At 42.1% G+C, this 22,415-nt stretch overlaps 1 protein-coding gene across 1 annotated transcript in view; it reads right to left on the bottom strand.

Moving 5' to 3' along the window:
* Positions 1–819: 819 nt before the first annotated feature.
* Positions 820–22,415, bottom strand: part of DRAM1 (DNA damage regulated autophagy modulator 1) — a 44,460-nt gene continuing 22,864 nt past the window's right edge. The window contains exons 2-7 of the mRNA XM_060025480.1: positions 22,090–22,157; positions 16,141–16,283; positions 11,757–11,934; positions 7,726–7,784; positions 3,704–3,796; positions 820–3,131 (exon numbers count right to left, since the gene is read on the bottom strand). Coding sequence (XP_059881463.1) covers positions 3,087–3,131; positions 3,704–3,796; positions 7,726–7,784; positions 11,757–11,934; positions 16,141–16,283; positions 22,090–22,157 — 586 coding nt within the window. The 3' untranslated portion in view covers positions 820–3,086. The remainder of the gene's footprint in view (positions 3,132–3,703; positions 3,797–7,725; positions 7,785–11,756; positions 11,935–16,140; positions 16,284–22,089; positions 22,158–22,415) is intronic.

Raw genomic sequence — 22,415 nt, 5'->3', positions numbered from 1 at the left:
CAATGCTCCAGAGGTGGACATGTGATGCTGGTCTGACCAATCAGAGCATCATCACGCCTCCCTGGGCTACAGGATGGGCATGTGACCCAAGGCAGCCAATCAGAGACAGTGAGTTTGAATTGGAGAGCTTTGGTTGGAACTTTTAGGAAGCCCTCTCATTCCACTGGACAGTTTGTAGCCTGGGTCTTCTAGAAGCCATCTCACTCCCACCAGGGGAAAGCCTGCCTGAGAATGATGCCAACAGAGAGAAAAGCAGAGCTGAGAGAAGAAGAGAACAGATGGAGTCCTGGTGGCACTTGTGGATCCAGCCATCCCTATAGCCAGCTCTACCCCCGGACTTCTCATTACTTGAAGCAATAGATGTCCCTTTTTCCTTCAACAAATTTGAGTTGGATTTCTGGTGCAAACTTCTGATACTACTATTCAAGAATCTCTACAAAGATGAGCCATCCTGCCCACATGCAAATCTACATGAATTAAGAATACATAAGGTGGGCTTCCCTGGTGGCGCACTGGTTGAGAGTCCGCTTGGCGATGCAGGGGACATGGGTTCGTGCCCCGGTCCGGGAAGATCCCACATGCCGCGGAGCGGCTGGGCCCGTGAGCCATGGCCGCTGAGCCTGCGCGTCCGGAGCCTGTGCTCCACAACGAGAGAGGCCACAACAGTGAGAGGCCCACGTACCGCAAAAAAAAAAAAAAAAAGAACACATAAGGTTTAAACTCTACCTTTATAGAGTACAAGTGGAGCTAGAATCCTTTCCCGGATAAATATACTTCATAGTAGCACCCAGTCGACATATTGTAATTTAACAGAGACACAAACTACTAAAATAAAGAAATATTTCATTTTATTTTACTCCTTTAGCCATGAGGTCCAAGGAAATGCAAGTTCATGGAAATTAGAAGTAATACCAGAATATGGATAAGATCAGCTTTAGAGATTTCATGGAATCAGCAGAACGTGATTGTCTGGAGTGATTTTTGGCCTTCTCAGTTTGCCAAGCCAGGTGTACCATTTTGTCTAGCCCATTTAACAATTTCTGTGGTAACTGTCCAGGATGAAGAGAGTCATCATAGAATGGAGAAGCCCAAACAACTGAAACGTTTACAGCACACAGAGCAGAACAGTCAATATTACAAGGTGACACAGACTATTTAAGCACTTAATTAGTAAACCAGAGTAAATCTCATTATGCAGCACTACAAATATCCCTAGCCATGCCTTCATTTGCTCATTCCTTCATTCATGCATTCAGTGAGTATTTATTAAGCACCTACTGTGTACCAGGAGGCAGCCTGGTAAATGCTGGAGTTACAAAGACAAAGATTAAGGCGCAGACCCTGCCCTCAAGGAGCTCCCAATCTAAATCTTGCAGAGAGATATAGAAATGAATGACAATGCATCCAGAAGGGCTGATAACAAAAGTCTGTTCCAAGGGAGACCCAGCTCTGGATTCATTCTACTGCAGGTTCCACGGTAAAGGCCAGTGGCATTCCTCCCCCTCTGCAGAACATAGCTTTAACCAGTATTTCAGTTCCAGTGTTACACAGAGAGCCACAGCATTATAACAAGTTACCACTAACCCAGCAGCGGGTCTGAGGCTCTCACCACTGAACCTTTAGGGGAAATAGAGTGTGACCTTGCAGAAGTGGCTGACCACCCCTGAGTCTCACTCCTTCCTCCACAGCTATCCAGGCGGGCTGCTCTGCCCTTGGCATATGCCCTCAAGGTCTGGACCCACTTGGCCAGACATGGGTTTATGGTCTGGAGGGTCCCTGAAGAAGAGTTCCTTCTCTTCAACTTCTAAACCTAAGCCTTCCTATTTCAAGACCCACTTCTTCCTCTGGAATGACCTGCTTTTCATTTGTCATTTTTGATTTGGGTGAAAAGTGGCACCATGTGCAGGTCTTGCTGAGCAAAGGACCTGCTTCACATTTTGTAAAGTGTGCAGACATCCAGCCATAGGCATTAAGAAGAGGAGCAAACAAACTCCATCACACACCCTGCTCCCCTTTCTCCTCTCTCAGACCTGCGCTCCCATCAGCACGTTGACCGGCGTAAAATGAATGCCAGGTGTTAGTTGCAGCTTCTGAGTCAGACTGTATGTCAAGTTATGCCAGTAACAATAAAGGGTAGTTTTATAAGTGGAATCTGCAATGCTGTTTGCAGACTGGCTTTTGCAGAGGTTTAGTATTAAGCAAAAGTCTCCTTCCCATAATCCTGCCTTACTTGGATATTCCCTGAGACACACTCCCCTCTCCCTGCTCATCTGGTAAAGACAACAGTCCGGAATCCAGTGAGTTTTTCCTGTTAGTTGTTCACCTGCATTTCACTCTGTTGTTAGAAGGCTTTTGATTTCTAAGCTGCCTTGCTAAATCAATCCTACCTGGAGTTACATCACTACGGACTGCCAGTTAGCAGCAAGGGTAGAAGCTTGGTCTCTGTGAGCAGGGAGGCCTGTGGGGGGGACAGAATTTCAAAACCGTGGTCTTCCGTGGTCACTGAGTTAATGTGCATAGTGGTATTAAGGCCTTTCAACAGAAGCATTTTGCTTGGTTCATCTAAAAATCATAGTCTCTTAGTGTTAGTTTATTAATGAAATCTTAATGATCATTATAAATTGAATTTTATAGATGCTCTTGAGATATAAAATTATACAGTGCATTCTCTAAAAATGAAATTTTAAAATGAATATTCCCTGATTTTACTTTTTAATGAATTCCTCCTTTAGTGTATTTCCATAAATCTCTTACAGACAAAGAAACAAAACAGAATCTGTACAAAAAATAAGAGGTCTCCATTTTCTGGAACACCTTATCTTTTCTGTAATGAATTTGTTAATATAAAAAAGTGTCTACTTAGAAAATTATAAAAACATTGCTACAATGTCATAAATGCTCTACATTCTCTAGGAAAACATACCTTTGGAAATAGTACAACTATTGGGAATTCTTAAAGAAATTCAAGTCCTGGATGTGCTGCAGATGAATTCCACGCAGGGCAGCGTTAAAACCCTGTCTATCCTCTGTACCACTTCTAGAAATTGTCTGCCACTTTCCTTGAGTGAGATTGAATTCTCCTTCCTTCAAACATCACCACTGATTTCTGTGGATATCCTTAGGGTGACACTCTATTTTTAAAAAAATAAAAAAGGTTTAAAAGAAGGTAAACAATTCCAGTGCCAGCTCTGAAACTCCCAACAGCTTTGCACCCCCTCAGAGATGATCTCACTACGGTTTGTACTGAGCTCGAGTTGGGTCCTCAAGAGTTTTCTTGGCCTTCTCTCTAACCTTTTAGCTAGTAATTCACTTGTTTCAAAATGTAAGATTTTCCCTGTTGCCAAATCTGACAAGGTCCCATCTTCTCTCTGCCTTGAGAACATTTTTCAAAAACACACTTTTATTTTTAAGAAAAGACATATTTCCTGTTATTTGGAACTTGTGAGACCTCTTTGAAAAAAAAATAACCAGGATCTATGACTATAAGCATCAAATGGCAGAGGACAGATGAACGTTTCCTTGTTTAGGAGAGCTATTCAAGATGCTTTCCTTTGGGAATACACTAAATTGCACAATACTTACATATTTTTTCAAACACATAAGGGTAAAAAGATAGTGCTCTTATGTTAAATGCAAGAAATGTTCTATGGATTTCTACTAATCCGCATCATAACTTATAACATTTGTATTGATAAATACCTACCTGGAAATCGTAGATGAATGTTAGAAAGTAGAAAATAAAACCAAAGGCCACTGTCCATTCACAGATCGCACTCACTACGTGATATACATAATCCTAAGAGCAACAACAAAAAAAGAAACAGAATTTAGCCTAAATGCATTCACTTTAGTGGACATACTGAAATAATAATGAGCAGGTCAGGCCAAAGGAAAAAGCTGTCCAGTGAGCATAAATCAACCCCCGGAGGAAACACGGTAAGCAAGGCCATGTGGATGCACATCAGGGCAACTGCCCGATAAGAATGTGAATACAGTGACCCCAAAAGTTCTCTCTGGTTCTCACACACTCTGGCTTTAAGACTTGTCTGTGGAACCTCAACAGGCAGAAGAAGGATCACAAAACGGCTGAGAGTGGAAAGCAAATTTGGACTCAACAGAAGAAAGAACTTTCCATACAAGGCATGACTTGCTCTCCCACAGCTGGGAATCCCAAAGTTGAAAGGCAGGCTTGAAAAGCACCTACCCAGTGTCCATGTGGTTATTCCAGACTTCAACTATGCATCTAAAGGAAACTGGCTATCACCCCTGGGTTTTGTGTTTCTCTGTTACTATAGAAAACGTCAGTTCAGAAAACAGGTCTGCTTGATGTTGTAAGGTAAGCACAGCTACAAAGCAAATGCTAATTATGAGACTGTTTTCTTGGGGGCAGGAATGAGAGAATGGAGGACAAGAAAGAGAATGGCTTTAATTCGGGGTTCCAAAGTCAGCTGCCTCTGGAGGCCAGGAAACTAATAAAAAGAAATGAAACTGACGGTTGCAAAAAGAGGGACAATGGGGAGCCCACGCCCCATCAGCTCAATCCCATTCTCGCCAGGTAGGAAAGTATGACCCCAGTGTTCCTTTGAGATTAAAAAGAGAGAGAGAGAGAGAGAGAGAGACTTCCTTGTTGGTCCAGTGGTTAAGACTCTGTGCTTCCAATGCAGGGGGCTCAGGTTTGATCCCTAGTCAGGGAACTAAGATCCCACATGCCATGCGGCGGGGCCGAAAAAAGGCCCACGGAGTGTGTGTGTGTGTGTGTGTGTGTGTGTGTGTGTGTGTGTGTGATAGCTCCCCTGATTTTTAAATACTGGAAACCATTTTTAAAAAGCATTTTTAAACACCATCTAAGTAAAAAATGCTTGTCTAAACTCTGACTTTAGCCCACATGCCCAATTAGCCTGTGGACTGTCATCAGTTCCATCCCTCTGATTTCAAATCATAACCTACATTTTCTTCCTATTTCACTGTCTGCTCTGCCGTAGGTTACAAGTGTGAACAAACAAGTGTGCTAGATTACAGGTCAGTTCTTTTCTTTGATCCACCACAAAGATCTAATTGAGGCACATCAAACTCTCAGACACCACCGCTCACCCTCCCCACGGAGGATCACATCCACCCACTGTTCTCATCCAGGCCACTCCGGGGAGAATCTGACCGGCCTACGTTACAGGGTCGAGAATGGGGGCCAGTTCCTTTTCAAAGGTGACAGCACTAGGGGATCCACCCCATCTCCTATCATCTCTAGACAATGAAGATGGCTTAATCAAATAGCAGCAGAATTTGGGGGTGGGAGAGGATTTCTGTAGCATGATATTAATAACAGTGCACTGAAGGAGGGGTCCAGACTCTTCCACTACACATATATGAACGCAGGCAAAGCTCTAATCTCCTTGCTACGTAAAATGGGACAAGGACATCATAATTCTTATCCTCCCTACCACGTTAAGTCAATGCACAGGAATGTGCTGTGAAACCTCTGAAGCACTCCACAGTTTGGGGCAGGACCTAAACGATTATTCTGTTCCGTGAACTTATGTAAAGAGTTTTCTTTGCATTCGTGGATATTGGGGAACAGAAGGGGAGTGAATAGAAAACCAGGTACTTTTCACATTTTTAAGATAGAAAATGAAATGAAAAAAGGTTTTTCAACTGGGGAATATGCTTTGATGAATCCTTCCCAGCTGCTGATTTGTGGTGGAAGGCCTCCCCCCAGTGGTTAAGAAGTAAAATACACCTAGGGCTACTCTTCTGTGAGCTCTCCTTATCAGGAAGCACTTTTTTTTCTAACTTCTGCCTGGCTCGTCCTCACCGTCTTCAGTCTCTCACTTGCTTCTTGCAGGCTTCCATCACCTGCCAGAATCCCCTCTGGTGGAAAATGCTTCCTCTGACCCTGCCATTACCCCGACCAGGGATCGAACCCATGCTCCCTGCAGTGGAAGCACGGAGTCAACCAATGGACCACCAGGGAAGCCCCTGAAACTGCTTTTTTTTTTTTTTTAAACAAAGGGATTGAGCTTTTTTTTTTTTTTTGGCTGCATTGGGTCTTCGTTGCTACATGCGGGCTTTCTCTAGTTGCGGCGAGCGGGGGCTGCTCTTCATTGCGGGGTGCAGGATTCTCATTGTGGTGGCTTCTCTTGTTGCAGAGCACGAGCTCTAGCCGCGTGGGCTTCAGTAGTTGTAGCAAGGTGGGCTCAGTAGTTGTGGCTCACGGGCTGTAGAGCACAGGCTCAGTAGTTGTGGCTCACGGGCTTAGTTGCTCTGCGGCATCTTCCTGGACCGGGGCTCGAACCCGTGTCCCCTGCATTGGCAGGCAGATCCTTAACCACTGCGCCACCAGGGAAGCCTCTGAAACTGCTCTTTGAAAAACATCAGTAACTCCACCTGCCCCTTGGGAAAAACTGCTGCTTCTCACTAACTCCCTTCTCTCTGTAGGTAACTAACGACATGAGTTGATCTTAATTCGAAACATCTAATTCCTTGTGTTCTGATGTTTGGTCTGGAAACTACCCGTCACTCTACCCTATGCTCTGATGGCTCTTGATCCTACCCCAGGTCTAGTCCCCCATGTCTAACTGGACATTTCTCCTCGGCGTTTCACTATAGCTTCAGATTCAACGATTCTGAAACCAAACCCATCCATTTCTCCCCATGAAATCATTTATTCCTGTTAAGGACCCAATCTTTTCTTCTTCTTTTTTAAAAATATTTATTTGGCTGCGCTGGGTCTTAGTTGCAGCACGCAGGATGTTTTAGTTGTGGCACATGGAATCTTTAGTTGCGGCATGCAAACTCTTAGTTGCAGCATGTGGGATCTAGTTCCGTGACCAGGGATCAAATCTGGGCCCCCTGCATTGGGAGTGCTGAGTCTTAGCCACTGGACCACCAGGGAAGTCCCAAGGGACCCAATCTTATCTGTTCATGAGAACAGGTTCTTTGGTTCACCCAAGACAAAAACTTGGAAGTCATCTTCACTTCATCACGTCCTTTCATTCTTATGCTATTTCTTCCAGTCTAGGGGAATCTTGATTTAAAATCTAAACTAGTGGAACTGCCTTCTCTCTGCCATCCTAACTCCGGTCTCTCTCCTCTTCAGTACATCCCAGGTGTCTCTTCTAATTTTCTTCCAATAATATTCTTTTTTTTTTTTGCGGTACGCGGGCCTCTCACTGTTGTGGCCTCTCCCATTGCAGAGCACAGGCTCCGGACGCGCAGGCTCAGCGGCCATGGCTCACAGGCCCAGCCGCTCCGCGGCATGTGGGATGATGCCGAATCCCACACGAACCCGTGTCCCCTGCATCGGCAGGCAGACTCTCAACCACTGCGCCACCTGGGAAGCCCTCAAATAATATTCTTTTAATTTACTTTCCTGTTCAAAAGCCTGCGGCCGATCACCTACATCAAGCATGAACCTCTCTGCCCACCTCTTAAAGCCTTGCACAAACTATGCCCCCACAACCTTATCCCCGACCACATTTATTTCTCACCCTATGCTGATACAAACTATCTTCTACTCTGTTTTCATCACCTCTGCTTAACATGTGGTGCTTCGTCTGACCTCCATACACCTTCATTCGCATTGTTTCCCTACCCTTAAAGCTCACCTCTTTTACTAAGCCTCGATGGTTGAAGGGTTTAAAATTTTAATTTCAAATTTTAAAAAATAATTTTGAAAATAATTCAAGGAACCAGGTTTGACAATCATATTGAAAACAGCTTATAGTTTACCTTCTCTTTTGGATTCCACTCCAGCTTGGTTATAGAAATTAACGAAGCACAGGCAATCACTAAAAAACGAAATTGTTAAGGAAACTACAGGAGAAAATAGGTCCTTTATTAGAAGAATAAAGAATAGGTTATTCTTCTAATAATATAACCATTACACAATGTTCACATGTTAGTGCCAACATTTCTGCTATCAAACAAGTTATATCAGCTTCTTATCATCTCAAACCTTAAGTTCGATCATGGCAGCAGTTAAAATACAACACGGAAGTAGTCATTCCTTAGCAATACTTTGTCAGTTATGTATAGAAGACTTTTAATCTGTGGCTACATTTTGCTTGACCCTGTTGTTTAAGTTTGGTCAAAATGACACAGCAGTCTAATATGGGTACTTTTGCAGTAGTTTTCCCCTAAAATACTATTGTCCCTAAATAATAATATTGATTAAAATTCTTTTTCCTAAAATACTATGTTCAAGGCAACAGCTTCAAGGAAAAAATTAACATTTCAAAGCATCACAAAGTACCAAGGCTCATATACAAAAACAAGCTACAGAAATTTAATGTATTATCTTTATAAAAATTTAAAAAAACAGATTTTTCCATTGAGTAACTGGGTGTAAGCGGAGCCCTTCCTCCCTGGCCCAAAGGGTTCACAAATCAGAAAGATACATCCTACATCTGACCTTGGGGACGAAGGACAAATCCTGAGAGGCCAGCCTAACAAGGCCAGGGACTGAGGCTACTGCCCAACGTGGACAAGACTGTCTGCACAAAGATGGTGACAACCATTTTGATTGAACGTAGAAGGCCAAAGAGAAAGCTAGAGAGAAATGGGATGCTCTTTAAAAGTTTTTGCAAAATGTTAATTCCAAGTGTTGCGTCAATCAATGCCAAGTTTAGCGCCTCCTCTGAATTTGGAGTCAGCACCCTCTCTCCCTGCCCTCCGCCACCTCCCATATTTTGCAATGCTTAACACCTCTCAGTTTCTCAAAGTAAAAGAAGTAGAGAATGGGACTTCCCTGGCAGTCCAGTGGTTAAGACTCCACGCTTCCAGAGCAGGGGGCGCGGGTTCAATCCCTGATCAGGGAACTAAGATCCCGCATGCCGCTGGCCAAAAAGTAAAAAGAAGTAGAGAACATTAAAGGTTCTCTAATCATGTCATGGCCGTATGTCTGTTTCTAATAGTTTTAAAAGCCTCTTAATTCTTTCACTTAATTCTTTATCTTTAGTCCCATCAGGTCCCGTGCTGGGGAGGAGTGGGTTGGGGGGAGAGGCAGACAAAACTCTGGCAAAAAAGACCTGGTCTCAGCTCCCAGAAATATTACAGCCTTGTTGGACCCAGGGAATGTGCCGCGTTAGAGAGAAAAGAACAGGGTGCAGTCATGACTCGGAGGGAAGATTATTAATTTGGAGCGAAATGGGGTTTGAGGTGTCAGGGAAGCTACACTGAGTTGAGTTTAATCTAAGCTGTGAGGTTTGAGGAGCTCTCTAGGACAGCATCATCCCACAGAAATTCAGGCATATGTGTAACAATATTTTCTACTATAGTCACCACATTGACAGAAACGAAAAAGAGCCTAATGAAATTAATATTAACATATCTTATTTAACCCAATATATCAAACATGTTGTCATTTCAACATGTAATAATATAAACAATTATTAATGAGATATTTTACATTTTTTTTCTCATTAAGTCTTTGAAATCCTGTTTTACACTTACGGCCCTTCTCTACACAGACTACCCATGTTTCAATGCTCAACAGCCTCGTGTGGCCAGTGGCTACTGCGTTGGATAGACAGTTCAGTTCTAGAAAGACAAAGTGGAGAAGTTTATCCAGGCAAGAAGAAGAGCATGGGCAAAAGCAGAGAACAGGAAACAGCCACAGTCAGGGAAGAAAGTGTAAAACGGAGGTCGGAGAAATAGGCAGCCTCAGACTGCGTCTCACGCAAAGGAACCGGCCTTTGCATTGTTAGTGATTTTGTGAAGCCTTTTGAAAGCTGCAGAAGCTGAATGCAAGATGGATAGTTTAGTAGGAAGGGCTCAGAAGCATGATTCCAGGCCTCAGTTTCTTCAGGAGTCAAATAAGGTTTCACGGAACTAATACAGGAAAGAGAAACAAGGACATTTTCAAGATACTTTAAAATCTTTCTAAGGAAATATAAATCCATGCTAATGTTTAAGACAAAAGACTTTTTCCTATGGATGAATTATTTCAAGTTAATTGGATAAAAACATATAACCTGTTTCTGTTCAGGGATCCTACCCGTCAGCATGGCTCATACGAACTTCCTAGAAATGGGAACTATTAGTATGTGAAACTCTGGCTTGAAAAAGTAATTCTGCTAAACCTCTCTCATTTTAGTATCTAGAGATCTGTCTCCAAAGTTGGAAGCAAGGAAAGTTTTCCTATACCAAAAAACTTTGTTTTTGACTTTACAAATGGTTCTATAAATCTTACAACTAAAACGAGCTAAAAGGTTTGAGGAGATCCGTCTCAAGAGAAAGCATGAATGTCTTCAATCCATAAATAGGACAAGGAAACAGAGAAGGAACTATCTTAGGAACCAGGGTGTATAGTTTGTTGTTAAATTTCTCAATACTAGAATTTGGTTCCTCTGTGCTTAGAAATTTTGTAATTAAAATTTTTCTTCCCTAAATGACAAAAACAAAAACCATCCTTAGACTTCACATTTTTTATAGCTCCAATTTTTTTTTAAGAAATTTTTTAAATTAATTTATTTATTTTTGGTTGCATTGGGTCTTCTTTGCTGCGCCCAGGCTTTGTCTAGTTGCAGCGAGCAGGAGCTACTCTTTATTGCAGTGCGCGGGCTTCTCATTGCGGTGGCTTCTCTTGTGGTGGAGCACGGGCTCTAGGCACGTGGGCTTCAGTAGTTGTGGCACGCAGGCTCAGTAGTTGTGGCTCATGGGCTCTAGAGCACAGACTCAGTAGTTGTGGTGCATGGGCTTAGTTGCTCTGCAGCATGTGGGATCTTCCCGGACCAGGGCTCGAACCCATGTCCCCTGCATTGGCAGGTGGATCCTTCACCACTGCGCCACCAGGAAGTCCCTATAGCTCCAATTTTAAAAGAAAAATGCAAGGCTTAATACTTAGAAGCACATGATGACAAAATATCTTTTTACTCAAGCTTGCCCACTTTGTACCACAACCCAACTTGGATGAACAAGACCACCGCTAATAAAATAGTTCCTTTTCCTACAGTCTGAAAATAATCACCAATTTTTAATGACTCTTTAGCATTTGCTATGACTGCAGATGGTATTTTGAAAGATGGGGAATTTTCCACCCTTGAAAGACCACAGCTTTTTTTTTTTCTTTGTTAAATACCTCTTGGGGGGAAAAAAAGGAAAATAAAGAATGAAAAAGGAAAAAAAAAGGAAGGAAGGGTTGTTTTTCATTTCTTCTAAATCAGAATATACAAGTATGATAAATTTATATTTTCTTTTCACATTGTTGAATTAGAAAAAATAAAATTTCATTTTGAAAATGAAATCAGTGATAAAAAGAAAAGGCTAAATGTATTTAAATGACTTAGAAATAAATAGTATAGAGCTTTTTAAAACCTCTTAATATGGACGAATAAATCAAACCATCTAACCACCTATGTGTGGGGAGAAGGGAAAGTCGGGCCTCTTGGGAATCCACAGGGCTATTACTTTAAGTACAATATCAATATTTGATGTCTTTAGCCAAGCACTACAGAGAAAAATAAATATTTTCACATGGCTCATGAAACCGACCCTGTGGAAGGAAAGTAAATAGAGACTGAAGTGTTCTGACATTGTTTTTCATTTTCCTTTCACACCATTCTTTTCCCCAAAGATTCTTTTGATTTAACCAGACAACGTTGAGATATTTTCCTTATGATTTACCCGTTTCTCCCAATCGTTCTTCTGAAGCCTGTTGACACTTGGCTGTTAACCTTTGCTTTCTCCATTTTTTTTGGAGGGGAGTGGGGCGGCAAGGGTGTCAAGCTTGCAAGGACACTGACAAATGTAAGAAAGGATACTGGGGATGATGGCTGCAGAGGAAACGGCAGAGATGGCCATCCGTATGCGGCATGTGGAAAGGCTGTTCCACTGGGGACACGATTTGTAAGAGATGATGGATTGCAGGAGCGTGTACACAACACCGCAGACAAACGCCAAAAGGGCACCGCCATCGTGTATCACGGGGACAGTTAACTCCTAGAGAGAAAGTCACACATGTGCTGTTACTCAGCGTGAGTCTGTGCACATCAAGAGCCGAACACTCACTCACTTGCTTTGGGCTCCTCCAAGCCACCAGGCATCACAGGTGCACACACCCCATCTCTGGAAAATACAGCTGCTTGCAGAAGATGACCAAGAGAAAAGCCTTCCCGGCACTGGAGTAAATGCCAGGAACTTGCTTGTTCCATAGCAAACGTTTGGCTTGCTGCGAGTTGGGCAGATGGGCCTGGTTCAGTAATAATATCTCAATAAAACTGGGGGGGAAACCCATATTAAACCAAAAAAATTATAAAAGAATTAAGAAAAACAAATCGTTTTCACCCCTTGAATGTTAGGCACATTTGAGCAAGGGAAAATAAACAAAAGGCAAAGCATCTAATGCTAATGAGCTGGGGTTGTTTTAGGAATAACCTGATAGTCCTGGTACTTTCCACTCTCCATTTTCTTTCTATGCTAATAAGTAAATCAAATCCTGAATTTACATACTTTGTTTCCACCCCCCACTAGCACTGTCAGGAAACTTGCTTCCTCAACCCTGGCCAATTCAATACATCAGATCTTAATCTGCAAGCTTCATGACACCCACATTAGCCCTGATGAAATCAGATCAAAAGGCCCTTGAATTAGCAGGAGGTGTATTTCCAGTGTGCCCTTTTCACTGTGGAATACATATTCGCTCATCAAAGATGTCTTTTAGCAGGGAAACGACTCAGATCAGACGTGAATTTTGGATAGAGGTTAAGATGAAAACCTAGTAGCTCTTTTTGAAACTCTTGTTAATTTAAAAGATAATAGGGCTTCCCTGGTGGCGCAGTGGTTGAGAGTCCGCCTGCCGATGCAGGGAACACGGGTTCGTGCCCCGGTCCGGGAAGATCCCACATGCCGCGGAGCGGCTGGGCCCGTGAACCATGGCCGCTGAGCCTGCACGTCCGGAGCCTGTGCTCCGCAATGGGAGAGGCCACAACAGTGAGAGGCCCGCGTACCGGTAAAAAAAAAAAAAAAAAAAGATAATAAAAGTAGAGAAAACTAGACTATTGAGAGGATCCAACCTCAGGAAACTTGACTTTTCCAAAAAGGAGACTTCTTGAGGGACAGGAAAGCATTGACGGAGACTGCTTGGTGAGGAGACACCAAAAAGTAGCCATCTTATCCACCAGTGCAGGAAAGAGTGCTAGCTGTGAACACCTGGTAAATGCAGTTTACTCCCCCTCAAGAAAAAGCACCAGCCAATGCTGTCTCCCGCCCTCACATCTCTAATTCTTCTTGAGGCAACTGCTCACATAGGTTTGCTTATGGCACGCCCGAAAGTGAATTGCAGGATATCAAAAAAGGAAGTTGTAAAGATACATTTACGGGAACAATGACAAGGCAAACAGTTTGCTCTCAGGAAAGTTAGAAATTCTATTTCTGGTCCTTGTGAAGATGTAATCACTTCACAGAAACCTTAAAAGGAAACAAAAGTGTAATTATCTAACCACCTAAGCCTTCTTCCTGAAGTCTGCCCTTTATGGTTTAAACACTGATGGCCGTTATCACTTGTGATGTTGAGTTATTCCGAGAATAATGTGATGGGATATCATACAGTGCATACTATCCCCCCCACAGGACAAGTCATACCCACACTCCACTAGACAACTTATATCCTTCCAAGTTGCCACCTTCCCTTTGAAAATAATTTTTCCATCGTGCTTTCTGATGCTAGAACTGTGAACTGTGAATTTTTTTGCCCTAATTTTATGAAAAAAAATTTATCATTCTTCTTTTTTAAGTTTATTTTATTTTTGGCTGCACTGGGTCTTCGTTGCTGCGCGCAGGTTTTTGTCTAGTTGCGGCAAGCGGGAGCTACTCCTCGTTGCGGTGTGCGGGCTTCTCATTGTGGTGGCTTCTCTTTGTTGCGGAGTGTGGGCTCTAGGTATGTGGGCTTCAGTAGCGGCGGCACGCGGGCTCAGTAGTTGTGGTGCATGGGCTTAGTTGCTCCGTACCATGTGGGATCTTTGTGGACCAGGGCTAGAACCTGTGTCCCCTGCATTGGCAGGCGGATTCTTTAAGTACTGCGCCACCTGGGAAGCCCTAGAACTGTGAATTGTGTACATGCTTTTTTCTCACAGAGATTTTCTCATTCTGGCCTAGAGGTTAACTCTTCCCCACAGGTTCTGGGCAGACTGCTTCAATCAAAGGTGACTTTTCATGACTCACAGGATTTGGGGAGAGTATTAACCTCTCTGGGTCTCCATTTCTCCATTGATAAATGAGGAAAATAATACTACCTATCTTCTAAGGTCATTATTAGAATTATACGAGTTAAAGCATGAAATGTTTTCATAAATGTCTGTCACCTAGAAAACTTCAATAAGAATTCCCAGGTGGTCCAGCGGTTAGGACTCCATGCTCTCACTGCCGGGGCCAGGGTTCAATCCCTGGTCGGGGAACTAAGATCCCACAAGCCGTGCAGCCCGGCCAAATAAGAAAAAGAAAGAAGAAAAAAAGAAAACTTTAATAAATGTTGTTATGGAACCCAAAACACACACAATCATAAAACGTAAGGAAATGTCATCAAGAGTCTCTACCACGTGACAAATGTCATAGGCAACTAGTGATGTTTATTTCCTAACACAGAGACAATAGAGTAGGAAAGTTAAACGAAGCCGGAAGCAAAGTGAGTTCACAAGATGCCCTCCTGGAAGCCCTATAGGCTTGCTTCAGGGAGGCTACAAATTTGGCTCTCAGCTTTCACCAGTGTTAACAAGGGAACACTGTTAGTTGTGAATTTGTAACATCCCAAAACGAACACTTGTTGGCCACCAGACCTGGAAGAATATTCCTGCCCTAGGTTGTCCTGAGGTTCTGTGTCATACAAGGAAGGATGCCTCACCCCTCACAACACAGCACTGAGTTTCCCAGAGCACTTTATTATACTGTCCCCCCCACCAATGACAGATGGCTTCCTGCATGTGCAGGGCAGAAAAGGTGATTCTCTGAGGCCCACATGATGCAGGTGAGGCAGAGGGCCCTCTGACAATGGTCTGACTCATGCAGGAGCAGACACTAGAGAACAGGTGGACAGCAGACGGTACAGGTGGTGTCCTGAGGTTATCAGCCTCCCAGGTACACACCAGGAGGCAGTGCCCCTCTGCTGCAGCTTCAGTGTGCAGATGTGGACTTGAACAGCCAGCTAGCACTGAAGGCTGACACGTTTTTATAAAGTAAGCGTCACAGAAGATCAACCCACTTCTGGTGGGAAAAAAGTTAAAGGAGTACCCCCAGGCAGAACCAAAAGTCCTCCAGGAGTAACCTCCTTTCTACGGTCACAAAGGGACAATGGTGATGACAGAGCAGGCCCTCCAGGGTGTTGGCCTATAGTGATGAACCGATGACCGTGAAGACGGCTAAGTACAGAGTGCTGGGCACTGTACATTATCTCATCGAATCCCAGCAATAACCCTGTAAGGCGAGTGCTCATATTAGTACTCATTTGAAATACAACACATACTTGTAAAATATAAAATATTGCCTCCATAGACAAATACCATGCCTTCCTGAAAGAGACTTCGAAATGAAAGGAATCCAAAAATTAGAATAAAACATGTAGGATTTTTTCCAACACTTGACACAGTAAGAATATGTCAAGTGGACTCTGCAGTAGTTGTTATATAAGTTAATTTGCTCAGTAAGGCCATATTTTGGCCCTGCAACTGATTAGCTGAGTAACCCTGACCAAATTATTTCACCTCCATGTGCCTAGATCCTCATCTGTGAAAGGAAGAGATCAGATGCCTCTCTTTGAATTGAACACCAGAGGCCCAAACAGCAGAATCAGTAAACATACACACGCTCATACACAGAAACGTTTTCACGATGTTAATGAAATCATTACAATGACTGAAGTAGCTCTCCCAGCACATTAAACCACATCAACAAGAACACAGAGCAACCCAGAGCCCACAGCATGGTCTGAAGCACGCTCTCTCTCACACACGCACCCCATCTCTCCCAAGTACTAGGCTGGGCTGACTTGCAAATGACGAAGATTTGTTTCTAAGAAGCAAACTATCCCAATATTCATACGCTCATCAACTATTTGAGAGCTGTGCTGGCACAAGCGCGCCTCTGGTGCTCTTGCTTCTCTCCTCCAGATACATATACTCCATCACCCCCAATAACCAAAAAAACTTCAGGTCATACCTGGAAATTGGCTACAATGCCCAACCCGATGCATCCCACCAATCCTAGAACTAACGACACCAAGTTAAAAACAGGAGTGCTGAAATAGCTGGTTTGGTTTTGCTTCTCTACTATTTTATATCTTGTGTACATCGTGGCTGCACCTGAAAAAGAAAGGGACTCTGATGAATTTTTATTTTTTGACTTTTTAGAAGGAAAAACACATGAACAGTTTTTATGGCTTTTAAAATAATTTGTATTTTCAGTCTCCTGATTGCAATAGTCTCCCCACTCGTTCACACCTGCCCTTCCTCACCCCATCTTACTCTCCCCCGCCATGTGACGCATACACACACACACGCATACACACACACACACACACACACACACACACTGTCTTGGCTGTTATCCTTTTCACATAAATGCTATTGTGCACGTATTTTTCTGGGACTTGCTTTTTTATTTATTTAAAAACGTTCCATGGTTGGGACTTCCCTGGTGGCACAGTGGTTAAGAATCCGCCTGCCAATGCAGGGGACGCGGGTTTGAGCCCTGGTCTGGGAAGATCCCACATGCCGCGGAGCAACTAAGCCCGTGCACCACAACTACTGAGCCTGAGCTCTAGAGCACACGAACCACAACTACTGAGCCCACATGCCGCAACTACTGAAGCCCGTGTGCCTAGAGGCCATGCTCCACAACAAGAGAAGCCACTGCAATGAGAAGCCTGTGCACTGCAACAAAGAGTAGACCCCGCTCGCCGCAACTAGAGAAAGCCTGCGCACAGCAACGAAGACCCAACGCAGCCATAAATAAATAAATTTAAGGGGCTTCCCTGGTGGCACAGTGGTTGAGAGTCCGCCTGCCGATGCAGGGGACACGGGTTCGTGCCCAGGACCGGGAAGATCCCACATGCCGCGGAGAGGCTGGGCCCGTGAGCCATGGCCACTGAGCCTGCGCGTCCGGAGCCTGTGCTCCGCAACAGGAGAGGCCACAACAGGGAGAGGCCCGCGTGCCGCAAAAAAAAAAAAAAAAAAATTTAAAATAAATAACTAAATAAATTTTTAAAATAAAAGTGTTCTGTGGCGATCTTGCCAATGTCAGTACACGTAGGTCTCCCTCATCATGGTATACAGTGAGATGCCATATTTATTTCATCATTCTTCTAATGATAGATTTCTACATTATATGTTTTTCCTATTACAAACAATGCTCAGTGAACATCCTTATATAGAAGGCTTTGGCGCACTTTCAGTGTTTCTGAAAGATGAATTCCTAGAAGTAGTATTACTGCGTTAAAAAACTATGCTCAATTAAAATGCCAAAAAGTAGCTCCAAACTGCTCCAAGACTGAGGCAATTCATACTCCCACAGCAGAGTTTGAAAGCAATTCTGTATGCCCTGTCCTTTTAATTGTTGCCAATCTAACAAATGAAAAATGGCAACCTGTTTGTTTAATTTGCATCTCTCTGATAGTCAGTGAGACTGAGCAACTTTCAGTATGTCACTACTCATTTGCATTTCTCTTCTGAAAATTGTATGTTTATCATTTTTTAAATTTTTCTCTTGAGTTTGTTCATTTTCAATTTGTAGTTGCTCTTTATACATTATGTACATTAGTCTATTGTCTGCTATAAATATTACAAATGTTCTTCTGGTCTGTTGTTTGTCTTTAACTTCGTGAATCTTTCATCACTTAGAAGTTTCCATTTTCATCTACCCAAATCTGTCAGTTCTTCTATTTAGCTTCGGAGTTTTGTGTGTGCAAGTTTAGATAAGCTTTTCCATCCTAAGGTTTTAAAAATATTTTCCTATACTTAAATCCAAATCCTCTTTTTTTTTTTTTTTTAAGATTTAATTTTATTTATTTTTGGCTGTGTTGAGTCTTCACTCTTGCGCACGGGCTTTCTCTAGTTGCAGCAAGCGGGGCTACTCTTCTTTGCAGTCGGGCTTCTCCTTGCGGTGGCTTCTCTTGTTGCAGAGCATGGGCTCTAGGCGTGCGGGCTTCAGTAGGTGTGGAGCGTGGGCTCAGTAGTTGTGGCGCATGGGCTTAGTTGTTCCATGGCATGTGGGATCTTCCCGGACCAGGGCTCGAACCCATGTCCCCTGCACTGGCAGGCGGATTCTTATCCACTGCACCACCATAAGAAAAAGTCCCTCCTCTTATGGTTTTGTTCTTCATGTTTACTTCTTTAATTGCCATTGGCTTTTGTGAATAGTGTGAGAGCAAATTTAACTCAGCAAATTTAGCTTATAGAAAAAGTCACATAGATATGCAGAGATATGTTTAAAAGATATTCACTTTAGCGTTGTATATTACAAAATGAAAAATAGCCTAAATGTTTAACAATAGGGGACTGAATTATAAATTATTATATGTCCATGAGATGGGTATCATGCATGTGTTGGGATAAAGTAGATTTCTGTGTGTTCAATAGTGTTATGATGGCCATAATATTTTTTGCTGAATTTTTAAAACCAGTCTAAAGGCTAATCATTTATCATAGAGCATTTTAAACAGAAATATTCATGTCAGATTCTCCCTTGCCTAGAAGCAAAAAGCTACATTTATCACTTGCTAGTGATAAAATAATCTGTCTTCTAAATCTGGACTCTGGGCAAGGATGGTGTAAGAGGGCACTGGGATTGACTGACTCCTATTTCTACTTCCCCTTGCTCACCTCCAAAACCTTGGGAGGAGAAGACAACAAATGAGTGATGGGGTGAAACTCCCTCTACCAAGGAGGGTGAACAAATTCTGAAGATGTCAAGTCACTAGGTAGGGTTTCCAGCACCTCTGCCCCTTCCACCCTGCATCAGTAGAGAGGGCCAGAAAGTGCTGGTTATATGATGGGTCCCTGGCAAACACCTGATTGTTCTGCAGGGTTAAGGGTTTATGGAATACCCTCATCATCCCATAGGACTGAGTTTTTTAGTCTTTACATTAATTGGTTCATGAGAGAGCGTTGTAGCCTCTCAACTGCATCTCAGGTGCATTTGAGGAACTGAAAAATCATAGCTGAGTTGGAGACAAACTATTCCATGCTTCACCTTTCCCTTCCTCTAACAGGTGAGCTAACACCTTTGTCATTGGTTCAGAAGCTTTTGTGAGTATCCAAGTCCCTTAGAGTGCTGGTTCACAGCACATATGCTTGGGCCCCACTTCCAGAAGTTCTGATCCAGTATATCTGCAGTGTGGCCCTGGAACAGGCCTTGGAACCAGCACCCAAGAGGATTTTCTTGTAAGTTACCTTCAGAACACACTCTGAGAAACACTAGCTTCTAAATTTTAGGTGTCTTTGGCTTAACGCAAATGCATTGGATATAAATCACAATTTTAGAAATTACATTTAAAATCCACTTCAAATTCCTGTGGCAAATTACCAGATAAAGTGAATAGTTCTATAATGAGGCCAAAAATAACTATGGATTTCTAGTCACTTGAGTTTCTTAAAGCAGAGCAAAACTGTAGTTGCAAAGGTTATACTTTTTAAAAAATCACGTATACCAAGCATAAACCCTAATGTAAACTATTGACTTTGGGTGATAATGATGTGGCAATGTAGGTTCATCAGCTGTAACTAATATATTACTCTGGTGGGGGGATGTTGATAATGGAGAAGGCTGTGGGGGGCTGCGGGGGAGCAGGGCATATATGGGAAAGCTCTACCTTTTCCTCCAGTTTTCTGTGAATCTGAAAATGTTCTAAAAAATAATGTTTGTTAAAAAATAACAATAAAAGAGGGCAGAAGCAAGAAGAACTACAATCATGCAGCCTGTGGAACCAAAACCACATTCACAGAAAGAGACAAGATGAAAAGGCAGAGGGCTATGTACCAGATGAAGGAACAAGGTAAAACCCCAGAAAAACAACTGAATGAAGTGGAGATAGGAAACCTTCCAGAAAAAGAATCCAGAAAAATGATAGTGAAGATGATCCAGGACCTCAGAAAAAGAATGGAGGCAAGGATTGAGAAGATGCCAGAAATGTTTAACAAAGACCTAGAAGAATTAAAGAACAAACAAACAGAGATGAACAATACAATAACTGAAATAAAAAATACACTAGAAGGAAGCAAGCAGAATAACTGAGGCAGAAGAACAGATAAGTGACCTGGAAGACAGAAGGGTGGAATTCACTGCCGTGGAACAGAATAAAGAAAAAAGAATGAAAAGAAATGAAGACAGCCTAAGGGACCTCTGGGAAAACATTAAAGGCAACAACATTCGCACTATAGGGGTCCCAGAAGGAGAAGAGAGAGAGAAAGGACCCGAGAAAATACTTGAAGAGATTATAGATGAAAACTTCCCTAACATGGGAGAGGAAATAGCCACCCAAGTCCAGGAAACACAGAGTCCCAGGCAGGAGAAACCCAAGGAGAAACACATCGAGTAATCAGACTGAATAATTAAATTAAATTAAATTAATTAATGTAATCAAATTAAAGACAAAGAAAAATTATTGGAAGCAACGAGGGAAAAATGGCAAATAACATACAAGGTAACTCCCATAAGGTTAACAGCTGATTTCTCAGCAGAAACTCTACAAGCCAGAAGGGAGTGGCACAGTATATTTAAAGTGATGAAAGGGAAAAACCTACAACCAAGATTACTCTACCCAGCAAGGATCTCATTCAGATTCGATGGAGAAATCAAAAGCTTTACAGACAAGCAAAAGCTAAGAGAATTCAGCACCAACCAAACCGGCTCTACAACAAATGCTAAAGGAACTTCTCTAAGTGAGAAACACAAGAGAAGAAAAGGACCTACAAAAACAAACCCATAACAATTAAGAAAATGGTAATAGGAACATACATATCAATAATTACCTTAAACGTGACTGGAATAAATGCTCTAACCATAAGACACAGGCTTGCTGAATGGATACGAAAACAAGACCCATATATATGCTGTCTACAAGAGACCCACTTCAGACCTAGGGACACATACAGACTGAAAGTGAGGGGATGGAAAAAGATATTCCATGCAAATGGAAATCCAAAGGAAGCTGGAGTAGCAATATTCATATCAGATAAAACAGACTTTAAAATAAAGAATGTTACAAGAGACAAGGAAGGACACTACCTTGGATGATCAAGGGATCAATCCAAGAAGACATAACAATTATAAATATATATGCACCCAACACATAGGAGCACCTCAATACATAAGGCAACTGCTAACAGCTGTAAAAGAGGAAATCGACAGTGACACAATAATAGTGGGGGACTTTAACACCTCACTTACACCAATGGACAGATCATCCAGACAGAAAATTAATAAGGAAACACAAGCTTTAAATGACAAAATAGACCAGATAGATTTAAATGATATTTATGGGACATTCTATCCAAAAACAGCAGATTACACTTTCTTCTCAAGTGCGCAAGGAACATTCTCCAGGATAGATCACATCTTGGGTCACAAATCAAGCCTCCGTAAATTTAAGAAAATTGATATCATATCAAGCACCTTTTCCGACCACAACGCTATGAGATTAGAAATCAACTACAGGGAAAAAAATGTAAAAAACACAAACACATGGAGGCTAAACAATACGTTACTAAATAACCAAGAGATCACTGAAGAAATCAAAGAGGAAATCAAAAAATACCTAGAGACAAATTACAATGAAAACACAATGATCCAAAACCTATGGGATGCAGCAAAAGCAGTTCTAAGAGGGAAGTTTATAGCAATACAAGCCTACCTCAAGAAACAAGAAAAATCTCAAATAAACAATCTAAACTTACACCTAAAGGAGCTAGAGAAAGAAGAGCAAACAAAACCCAAAGTTAGTAGAAGGAAAGAAATCATAAAGATCAGAGCAAAAATAAATGAAATAGAAACAAAGAAAACAATAACAAAGATCAAAGACCAATCAATAAAAATGATACATAAACTGTAACATTTTACTTCACATGAGATTGGTAATTTTTAATTTATTTATAATAATTATTGTGTACTTACTAAGAAATGCAGAGAAGTTTATCATAAATCCAAAAATACCACTCTCTGGAGGTGTTGTTCCTGTATCACTGAGAAAGAGAAGACATGTCCAAATTAGTAAAAAGGAATTCAGTTCAGGCATATAATTGGCAGGTATTATATTGTATCCCCTCTGGGTGTTCGGCCACTTAGAATTCCAAAGATTTGACCTGATTTTGTTCTAAAGTATTTTCAAGTTGGGCTCTGAAAAATTAAAAACTATTTTTTATTTTTTTCCCCAGTTTTACTGATATATAATTAACAAACAGCACTGTATAAGTTTAAGGTGTACAGCATAATGATCTGAC

Source organism: Delphinus delphis, chromosome 11 (genome assembly GCF_949987515.2).
Source record: "Delphinus delphis chromosome 11, mDelDel1.2, whole genome shotgun sequence".
In the NCBI taxonomy this organism is placed as follows: domain Eukaryota; kingdom Metazoa; phylum Chordata; class Mammalia; order Artiodactyla; family Delphinidae; genus Delphinus; species Delphinus delphis.
Note: the sequence above shows the minus strand (reverse complement) of the source record. Positions and strands in the feature narration are given on the sequence as shown.